The sequence below is a fragment of the Rhinopithecus bieti genome, unplaced genomic scaffold (genome assembly GCF_001698545.2).
Source record: "Rhinopithecus bieti isolate Rb0 unplaced genomic scaffold, ASM169854v2 scaffold_11964, whole genome shotgun sequence".
NCBI lineage: Eukaryota > Metazoa > Chordata > Mammalia > Primates > Cercopithecidae > Rhinopithecus > Rhinopithecus bieti.
The window spans coordinates 280,143-290,963 of record NW_016807677.1 but is presented as its reverse complement, the minus strand read 5'-3'; the positions used below and the strand labels follow the sequence as shown (position 1 = coordinate 290,963).

The 10,821-nt window shown below is 45.2% G+C and overlaps 2 protein-coding genes across 2 annotated transcripts in view; one reads left to right on the top strand and one right to left on the bottom strand.

Moving 5' to 3' along the window:
• TMEM25 (transmembrane protein 25) overlaps positions 1-2,998 on the top strand; it is a 17,612-nt gene extending 14,614 nt beyond the window's left edge. The window contains exon 8 of the mRNA XM_017883062.1: positions 1,759-2,998. Within this exon, the coding sequence (XP_017738551.1) occupies positions 1,759-1,775 (17 nt within the window). The 3' untranslated portion in view covers positions 1,776-2,998. The remainder of the gene's footprint in view (positions 1-1,758) is intronic.
• A 1,759-nt stretch (positions 2,999-4,757) lies between these two features.
• IFT46 (intraflagellar transport 46) overlaps positions 4,758-10,821 on the bottom strand; it is a 15,399-nt gene continuing 9,335 nt past the window's right edge. Inside the window, exons 7-9 of the mRNA XM_017883001.1 lie at positions 6,002-6,071; positions 5,618-5,703; positions 4,758-5,221 (exon numbers count right to left, since the gene is read on the bottom strand). Coding sequence (XP_017738490.1) covers positions 5,126-5,221; positions 5,618-5,703; positions 6,002-6,071 — 252 coding nt within the window. The 3' untranslated portion in view covers positions 4,758-5,125. The remainder of the gene's footprint in view (positions 5,222-5,617; positions 5,704-6,001; positions 6,072-10,821) is intronic.

The following is a 10,821-nucleotide window of genomic DNA, read 5'->3' as shown; positions in this document are numbered from 1 at the left end:
TTTTTTTTTGAGACAGAGTCTCGCTCAGTCGCCCAGGTTGGAGTGCAGTGGCCAGATCTCAGCTCACTGCAAGCTCTGCCTCTCGGGTTTACACCATTCTCCTGCCTCAGCCTCCGGAGTAGCTGGGACTACAGGCGCCCGCCACCTCGCCCGGCTAATTTTTTATATTTTTTTAGTAGAGATGGGGTTTCACCATGTTAGCCAGGATGGTCTCGACCTCCTGACCTCGTGATCCACCCGCCTCGGCCTCCCAAAGTGCTGGGATTACAGGTTTGAGCCACCGCGCCTGGCCCAGAGTGAGACTCTCTAAAAAAAAATTAAAAAATTAAAAAAAGAAGAAGTCCTCTATTTCCTTCTTATCTTATGTATGGTAGTTTATGATTTGTGTGTGCACACACATGATTAAGACAAAAAATCTGGAAGTTGATGTATAGGTAGGATCTGGACATTTGCTTAAAGAATCCTAATTGTCAGTATCTGTCGGTCTTTCCTCTTTGCCTGATCAATTTCCTGGAAGTAGACTCTTTCAGTATCCTGCTTTGGAGGTATCAGCTTGACATAGGGCTGGATGCAAACTCATTCCTTTATTTAATCCTTTTATTTAAACATTGCCCCTTACTTCCGTCCTCCTAGTTGCTTGGTATTCTCATGTCCGAGCCTACCTGGTTCAAAGGTGCCCATTTTCTGTTAAGCTAAGGAGGTGGGTGCACAGTGGGGGAAGGTTCTGGGGATCTGCTTCCCGTATAAACCTTCAACCAACCTCCTGTTTTCAGCCCCACCCTATACACTTGCTATCAGAATTATCTGGCACTTTCTGTTCCCGATCCTTTCCAGGGTTCCACAGTGTGAAGTGGCTTACTTCTCACTGACTCTCAGACCCTGTCCTCTACATGCAGTTAGATTTCACGTTTTTTATCTTTCTCCTACTAAATCAGTTACCCCTTCATCTTCTACAATTGTTGCTCTCTAGTCTCTCATCATTTTCTTTCCTATTATCTGTCCTCGCTGGTTTACATCTATTTAGTTTCCTATACTGACATTTTAGTAGGATTAAAGGAGGGAGTGAAGATGTAAATACTTGAGTTTGATTTTTGTTTACTTGGAAGTGCCAAGAGCCTAGGATCAGTAGAGAAGGCGAGGGACACTTTCAGCAAGGAAAATCGCCTACCTAAAAGTTTAGTTGGAACAGAGAACTCATGAGTCACGTGCATAGCATGACAAGCAAATTGGTTTTGCAGTTTACCTCGGACAATTGTAGAAAGTGAGGATCTTGGGGTAGGGAGAGAGTAGCCAAATGGAAAGTCTAAAAGGCCAGAGTTGAAAATTTATACTTAGTTAACAAAATTATTATATTTTACATTTTATGGCACTGGCACTTATTTTTTGGAGACGGGGTCTCACTCTATCACCTAGGCTTCAGTGCAGTGGTGCAATCGTAGCTCACTATAACCTTCACCTCCTGGGCTCAAACGATCCTCCTGCTTCAACGTCCCAAGCAGCTGGGACTATAGGAATGCGCAACCATACCCAGCTATTTTATTTTTTGTAGAGACATGGTCTTGCTTTGTTCTCCGAGTTGGTCTCTTAACTCCTGGGCTTAAGTGATCCTCCTAACTCAGCCTCCCAAAGTGCTGGAATTACATGTGTGAACCACTGTGCCCAGCCCACTTAATCTTTTCACATTATTTTTATCCACAGGACAAAGTTAGTGTTTATTGTAACTGTTTCATGGCTGGGAAGTTAATTGACTTTTCCTAGGGTTACAGAGCAAGTAGCCAAAAGGGAGTAACTGGAGACTGTTGGAGAGAGAAGCCTGGTGAAAGCCATCTGAAGATGATCCCTGAAGAGGTGCGGTGGATGTGCTGGAGGAGACAGAGAAGCTGAAAGGCCCAGGCACCAACCAGGAGCTTAAGCAGGGAGTCCAGCTGATTCTCAGTATTTGCAGATTCTGTATTTGTGAATTCACCTACTTGCTAAAATCTATTTGCAACCCCAAATTACTACTTGTTTCCATGGTCATTTTTGGACATGCTCAGAACACTGAAAAATTCTGGTTTCTTGATGCCCACATTCCCAGCTGAGGTTGAAGGCGGCACTCTGCCTCATTTCAACTCATATTAGAAACAAGTGTCCTTTTTGCAGTCTATGTAGTGCTACATTTTGAACATTTTTGATGGTAATTTCGCTGTTTAAAATGGTTTCCAAGAGTAGTGCTGAAGTGCTATCTTGTGTTCTTAGGTGCAAGAAGGCTGTGATGTGCCCTATGGAGAAAATAAGTGTTAGCAGTATAGCTCATTCAGGCATGAGTTCTAGTGCTGTTGGCTACGAGTTCAATGAATTAGTGGTCAGCTGATGAGATGTTATGACCAGAGCTACACAGGAACCTAACCCTGTATTTCCTCTAGGAACAATGGTTCTATAGTTCAATATTTGCTAAATAAGTGTTCACAGTGACTTTACAGAATAACCACCATGAATGAGAATCAACTGTATTTATTAGTGTTATCTTTCAGCTCAGAAGGCCATCTGATTGCTTCCTGAAAACCTAATGGAGCAAACCTAATGGAATCCTATCCAATTTTGTCTCCCTTCATTCCCTGTGAGTTGAATGTGAGCATTAATGGTACCTATCTGAGAGCAAAGCATGTGGGCCTGATATGTCAAACTTAGGCCAGCCATGGTGGTGCACCTGCAGTTCCAGCTAATTGGTAGGCTGAGGCAGGAGGATGGCTTGAGCCCAAGAGTAGGGGCCTATGAAATGCCACTGCACTCCAGCCTAGACAATACAGCAAGACCCTGTCTCTTAAGAAACAACAAAACTGAGGCTTCAAGCATGATGATCATAGTTAAAGGGTTTATAAGAAACAGTTCCTCTCCTACCTATGTGTTTATTGTGTATCTGTTAGGCTGATGGTATCGATTTTTTGTTTTGTTTAGACAGCAGTGTCTTGCTATGTTGCATGATCATGGCTTACTGCAGCCTTGACCTCCTGGGCTCAAGGGATCCTCCCGCCTCAGCCTCCCATGCCCAATTATTATTTTTTGTAGAGACAGGGTCTCCCTATGTTGCCCAGGCTGGTCCCAAATTCTTGCGCTCAAATGATCCTCCCATCTTGGCCTCCCAAAGTGCTGGGATCACAGGCGTGAGCCAAAGCAACTGGCCTGGTATAGCATTTTAATGTAATCTTCCCCTTCAAACAATTTGTCCCGTATCAGTATTTGGCTTCATTATCCATTCAGCTGCTCACGCCAAAGAAAAGCTGGGAGTCATCCTTGATTTCTTTCCTTCCATCCCCCACGCTGACTCGATCAGCAAGTTCTCTTGGTTCTATGTCTACTGGATATTTCTTTGTCGTCTCTCAGTCCTATCCTTCACTTCTACACTCTGCTTTCTACTGCCAGATTCCCTGGCAAACTATTAACCTCTGCCAGTGGCAGGCACCAGCAGGGGACGAGACGGTGGGAGAAGGAAGCAGCAGCCACTGCTCTAGTCACTGTAGTGGTGGAAGTACACACCTGTGGTGGTCAGCAGTGTCCGAGTATGGCACCTCCTCGGCTACTGAAGACCTGGCCCCAGCCAAGCACCTCTGCTACCAGTGCTGGCAATGGCTACCACCCCTTTAACTTTTATGTTCCTCAGTACCCTCCATTCTCCCTTTTGCTCCTTCAGCCTCTACAACACTTTTGTAACCAATTTATCATACTATTACACATATTTTTTTGAGAAGGAGTTTTGCTCTGTTGCCCAGGCTGAAGTGCAGTGGCATGATCTTGGCTCACTATAACCGCCACCTCCTGGGTTCAAGTGATTCTCCTGTCTCAGCCTCCTGGTAAGCTGAGGTTACAGGTGCCCACCACCACACCCAGCTAATTTTTTGTATTTTTAGTAGAGACAGGGTTTCACCATGTTGGCCAGGCCAGTCTTGAACTCCTGTCCTCAAGTGATCCACCCACCTCAGCCTCCCAAAGTGCTGGGATTACAGGCATGAGCCACCGCACCTGGACAATTCCCCATATTAAACACCCTTTTTTTTTTTTTTGAGACGGAGTCTTGCTTGTTTCCCAAGCTGGAGTGCAGTGCCACGATTTTGGCTCACTGCAACCTCCACTTCCCAGGTTCAAGTGATTCTTCTGCCTCAGTCTCCTGAGTAGTTGGGACTATATGCATGTACCACCACACCCAGCTGATTTTTGTATTATTAGTAGAGATGAGGTTTCACCATATTATTGGCCAGGCTAGTCTCAAACTCCTGACCACATGATCTGTCCGCCTCAGCCTCCCAAAGTTCTGGGATTACAGGCATGAGCCACCGTGCCAGGCTAAACACCCTTTGTTAGAAATAACTAGCATGGTTTCAGACTTCCTGACTGGAGCTTGGCTGACATAACTCCAAAATATTTCCTGAATCTGTCCATCTCGACTACTGCCACCCCAATCACCTCTCACCCAGATTACTGCAATAGCTACGCTCCCTGAGACCACAACCAGACAGGTCTGGAGCCAGACAGCCTCAGGAAGGCAGCATTAACTGAAGAGAGACCCTTAGAAAAATTAAATTCCAGCAGAAAAATGATTCCCCTCGACTGCCAATCTTGGAGGATTGGGGTTTCATTTTATTTCACAAAATTTGTTTGCTTTAACTACTCTTCATTTAATGCCCATTACTAAGCAAAGTTCCTGTGTCTCTGCCTTATGCTCAGTCTGCCTTTTCTCTTTCATATTAAATAGCAGAATAATCTGACAATATAATAGAGCATCTGATTTATAAAATTTTTACCAACTTTACGAATGAAAGAAAACAATTCCATCCCTCTCACAAAAAGGAAATCTTTGAAGCTTTCCTCCCAATCCAAGCTCCATGGGTCTCAGAAATTCCAGTTCTTCTAACTCAAATCCCCACAGTGGTACGGACGCATTAACTCGCCAGGGACGGCAATCTGAGGCAGGCAGGTTCATTAAACAAACATGTTCTGTGCCCTCTGGCAGAGAGGGCAGCAGGGCATGCACTGGCCCTGAGCCAAGCTGTGGCATAGGCAAGGACATCAAGTAGCTGACAACGATCTGTCCATCTCAGCTGGGGCAGAGGGGCCAGCTCGGCCTTGAAACAGCAGCTTGGGAGCTGTCTCAGCTGAAGGTTAATGTCTCCATGTCTCCAGCTTGGGAGGTGGAGTTGGATGAAGGAGTGAATGCTTTCTTGCCTTCAGCGAGGGCTTTAAAATGCTGCAAGGAAAGAGGAGAGGGAACACTGAGTATTAGGGATAGGCTAGTTGCTATATTTTAGCAAGAATTAATTTCTTTAAAATGACCCGCCTTTATTTCCTTCCTGCTTCCATTCATGAGGCCACTGGTTCTCCTGAAAGAATGAGTATCCTCTGTAGATCCTCAGCTAATTTCATCTAAGGCCCACATCTCTTACTTCCCCCCACCCTTTTTTCCTCCACTTTCCCCTTGAAAACCCCATCCCTGCCTCCTTTGTTCTCCTAATTATGGGAAAGGGCAAAGGTAACTGGGCAGAGACATCCTACATTGCTATAGGATGCAATCACAGCAGGCTCAGAACAGTAGAAACTGTAGTGATCCTCTCTACAGCTTAAGTCAACCCGATGCTTGGCTCACCTGGGAGTTCTTGAATTCTGAGTAGAGGGAAAACAGCAGATGGAGGGACTGAATCCGACTCTTGTAGACAGGGATGTCTAGAATGGCTGAAATAAAGAAGAACTTCCAGGAACAGAACCAAACAAACTCTGGGAATCGGGGCACTTCTGTTTAGGATAGCCAAACCCCTGGAGGATGGGGTGTCGCTATGACTTTGGGGGTTAAACACCCAGCAGGTAGTCACATAAGCCCAAACACCACCTTCGAGTGCTGCCAAAGAGCACAACGGGCTTAACGTGAAAGCTAAAACTCAAGATGCTATCTTCCCAGAGTAAACAAGCCTGTCCAAAAGCCTAGAGCGTCTCTAACCAGAGATGGGGACGAGGAAAGGAAGGAGGAACTCACCGCAGATCATGTCAATGTACTCTGCCAGGCTGCAATCAATCTCTGCTGTGGGCAGGCTTACCTGGAAGAGGCATGGGAAGGACCAAAGTCAAAAGGCTGATGTCAGTGGTCCCAGAACCACTCTCTCTCTGAAGGAAAAGAGCTTCTAGCATAAGACACATGTTATGGGCTGAAATGTGTTCCCCTAAAATTCAGATATTGAGTTCCTAACTCCCTGTACTTCAGAATGTGACCATACTTGGAGATAACATCTTTAAAGAGATAATTACGTTAAAACAAGGTCATTAGGGTGGGCCTTAATCCAACATGACTGGTGTCCTTATAGGAAGAGGAAATCAGGACAGAGACACATAACAAAGGGAAGACCATGTGAAGACACAGACAGAAGATGGCCAAGGAGAGACCCCTCAGAAGAAATCACGCATGGCGGCTTCACGCCTGTAATACCAGCACTGTAGGAGGCTGAGGTGGGCAGATCGCCTGAGCCCAGGAGTTCGAGACCAGCCTGGGCAACATGGTGAAATTCCATCTCTACAAAAAAATTAGCCAGGTGTGGTGTTGAGTATCTGTAGTCCCAGCTATTTGGGAGGCTGGGGTGGGAGGATCGCTTGAGTCCAGCAGGTTGAGGCCGCAGTGAGCTGAGATTGAGCTACTGCACTCCAGCCTGGGCACAGAGTAACACCCAAAAAAAAAAAAAAAAAGGAAGGAAAGAATGAAGGAAGAAAGGGAGGAAAAAAGGAGGGAGGGAGGGAGGGAGGAAAGGAAGGAAGGAAGGAAAATCAACCATGCCAACAAATTGATCTCAGACAGTATACTACTGGACTATTGGCCTCCAGAACTATGAAATAATACATTCCCGATGTCTAAGCCACTCAGTCTGTGGTACTTTGTTATGGCAGCCTAGCAAAATAATACAAAATGCTACTTTTCCCCTGATCAGTATGGAATTAGTCATACATTTTACAGGTAAAATACACTGCCATACTCTTTTCCTGTGGGAATCTGTGAAAAAGAAACTGATACCAAGTTATGGGCAAGTATTAACAGTGATATATGCATGACTTGGTGTTATAATGCCTAATGATCCCAGGACACCATATGAACAGAGAAAATGGGCATGACATCTAACTCAGGTAACAGGCTCTGAATCTAAACAGAGAAACTAAAAAGTCACAGTGTGAACTTTTTAAACTACTGGTTTCTTAAAACTTCTTTTCTCTTTTTACAAAAAATGGAGTACATATAGTTCTGCAACTTGCTATGATTCGCTTTTTTCATTTAACAACATATCACTGTTATTTCTTCGTATTAGAGCAAAATAAGGTTAAATAATATTCCATTGCATAGTATTTCACTGAATGACTGTACTGCAACCTAGCTATTCAGTCCCCTAATCAGACACCTTCCCCTCAACTACAGCTTCAAAATGCTCTGAGGAAAGCGACTGTTTCCAAATTCTTTGCGTTTACAATCAATTCCTCATATAAAAAAAAAGTCGGTCTTCATAGAGCTTACATTTTACTCAGAAAGAACAAACTAAACAAATAAAGTCTATGGTACCTTAGAAGATAAGTGTTATCAAGAAAAACCAGGGACAGAGGGCAGGGAATGCTGGGGAGCTGGTGCAGCAATTTAAACATGATGGCTAGGAAGGACCTGTTGGTCATTTTGTTCAGTTTCCTTTTCTTTTTTGATACTTAAAAAAAATTTTTTTTTGAGATAGAGTCTTGCTTTGTTGCCCAGACTGGGGTGCAGAAGCATGATCTCGGCTCTCTGCAACCTCCACCTCCCGGATTCAAGTGATTCTCCTGTCGCAGCCTCCTGAGTAGCTGGGATTACAGATGTGCGCCACCACGCCCAGCTAAGTTTTTGTGTTTTCAATAGAGACAGGATCTCACCATGTTGGCCAGGCTGGTCTCAAACTCCAGACCTCAGGTGATCCACCCGCCTCAGCCTCCCAAAGTGCTGGGATTACAGACATAAGCCACCACGTCCAGCTCCTTTTACTTTTCTTTTTTTTTTATAGAGAAGAGTCTCCTATTGTTGCCCAGGCTGGTCCTGAACTCCTGGCCTCAAGTGATCGTCCCACCTCAGCCCCCCAAAGTGCTGGGATTACAGGCTGGGATTACAGGTGTGAGCTACCATGCCTGGCCCAGTTTCCTTTTCTTATTAATATATAAGAGCTCTTTGCTTGGATAGTAATTTTTTCTATTACATACATACATAAAATATTTTTTCTCAGACTGCCACTGTCTTTTAACTTTGTTTATGGTATCTATTGGTATGTAGAACCTTTCATTTCTATGAGTTTAAACTGTCACATTTTCTCCAACATGACTTTTTTTTTGACAGAATTTTGCTCTGTCACGAGGCTGGAGTGCAGTGACACGACCTCGGCTCACTGCAACCTCCGCCTCACGGGTTCAAGCAATTCTCCTGGCTCAGCCTCCCGAGTAGCTGGACTACAGGCATTCGCCACCACGCCTGGCTAATTTTTGTATTTTTAGTAGAGATGAGGTTTACCATGTTGGCCAGGATGGTCTCGATCTCTTGACTTCGTGATCCGCCCGCCTCGGTCTCCCAAACTGCTGGGATTACCAGAGTGAGCCACTGCGCCCAGCCTTTTTTTGTTGTTTATTAATAGAGATGGATCTATGTTGCCCAGGCTGGTCTCAAACTCCTGGGCTCAAGCAATCCTCCTATCTCAGCCTCCCACTCCATTACGACTTTTTGTTTTTTTTGAGATGGAGCCTCGCTCTATTACCCAGGCTGGAGTGCAGTGGTGCAATCTTGGCTCACTGCAACTTCCGTGCCCCTCTCCGCCCCCGGGTTCAAGTGGTTCTCCTGTCTCAGCCTCCCGAGCAGCTGGGATTACAGGTGCCCACCACCACACCTGGCTAATTTTTGTATTGTTTTAGTAGAGACGGGGTTTCGCCATGTTGACCAGGCTGGTCCAAACTCGTGACCTCAGGTAATCCACCTGCCTTGGCCTCCCAAAGTGCTGGGATTACAGGTGTGAGCCATCACATCTGGCCTAAGCCACCACGCCCGGCCTCAATATGACTTTTAAGTTTCTTTTACACTGAGAAACACCTAACACCTAACCATCCTAATAGAATTAAATTTCCCTAAGTTATAAGACACTTCAATTTTTTAAAAAGAGAGAATTAAATTTCTCCTATATTTTATTTCATTTATTTTTTCAGTCATGCTCCTTCTGTATCTCCTATATTTTATTATATTACTTACATGGCTTTATTTTTACATTAACTCTTTTTTCCCTTCTTTTATTTATTTACTTATTATTATTATTTTTTTTTGGAGACAGGGTTTCCTTATGTTGCCCAGGCTGGTCCTGGGCTCAAGCAATCTTCACGCCTCAGCCTCCCAAAATGATAGAACTACAGTTATGAGCCACTGTGCCCGACCCACATTAACTCTTTAATTCATCTGAAATTCACACACATATATGGTTGAGGCAGAAACCTAATTTAATTTTTTTTCAAATAGTCAATTGTCTCACTATACCCTCATTCTATCACCAATCATTTAAAAAACTATCTTTCTTGGCTGGGCGCGGTGGCACACGCCTATAATCCCAGCACTTTGGGAGGCGGAAGTGGGTAGATCATGAGGTCAGCAGTTCAAGACCAGCCTGGCCTACATGGTGAAACACTTTCTCTGCTAAAAATACAAAAATTAGCCGGGCACAGTGGCAGGCGCCTGTAATCCCTGCTACTTGGGAGGCTGAGGCAGGAGAATCGCTTGAACCTGCACGGGGGCGAAGGATGCAGTGAGCCGAGATCGCACCACTGCACTCCAGCCTGGGCAGCAGAGTGAGACTGTGTCTAAAAAAAAAAAAAAAATTTTTCTTTCTTATATATCAAATTACAACATATACAAGGGTTTCATGTGTTATTATTAAAAAGTTAATGAAATCTCAGCACTTTGGGAGGCCAAGGCAGGCGGATCATTTGAGCTCAGGAGTTCAAGACCAAGACCAGCCTGGTCAACACGGTGAAACCCTTTCTCTACTAAAAATACAAAAATTAGCATGATGGCATGGTGATGAGCACCTGTAATCCCAGCTACTAGAAAGGTCGAGGCAGGAGAATCACTTGAATCGGGAGGTGGAGGTTGCAGTGAGCTGAGATCATGCCACTGCACTCCAGCCTGGGCGACAGAGTGAGACTCCATCTCAAAAAAAGAAAGTTAATGATCTCTGGGTGGAGTGGCTCGTGCCTGTAATCCCAGCACTTTGGGAGGCTGAGGCAGGAGGATTGCTTGAGAACAGGAGTTTGAGAACTCCTGGGCAACAAAGCAAGACCTCATCTCTACCAAAAATTTAAAAACTGGCTGAGTGTGGTGGTGCATGCCTGTGGTCCCAGCTGCTGGGAAGGCTGAGGTGGGAGGATCGCTAGAGCCTAGGAGGTAGAGGCTGCAGTGAGCCACGATCATGCCACTGCACTGCAGCCTGGGAAGAGCAAGACCCTGTCTCCAAAAAAAAAAAAAGAAAAAGTTGCCAATAGGCCAGGCACGGTGGCTCAAGCCAGCACTTTGGGAGGCCGAGACGGGCGGATCACGAGGTCAGGAGATCGAGACTATCCTGGCTAACACGGTGAAACCCCATCTCTACTAAAAAATACAAAAAACTAGCCGGGCGAGGTGGCGGGCGCCTGTAGTCCCAGCTACTCAGGAGGCTGAGGCAGGAGAATGGCGTAAACCCAGGAGGCAGAGCTTGCAGTGAGCTGAGATCCAGCCACTGCATTCCGGCCTGGGCGATAGAGCGAGACTCCGTCTCAAAAAAAAAAAAAAAAAAA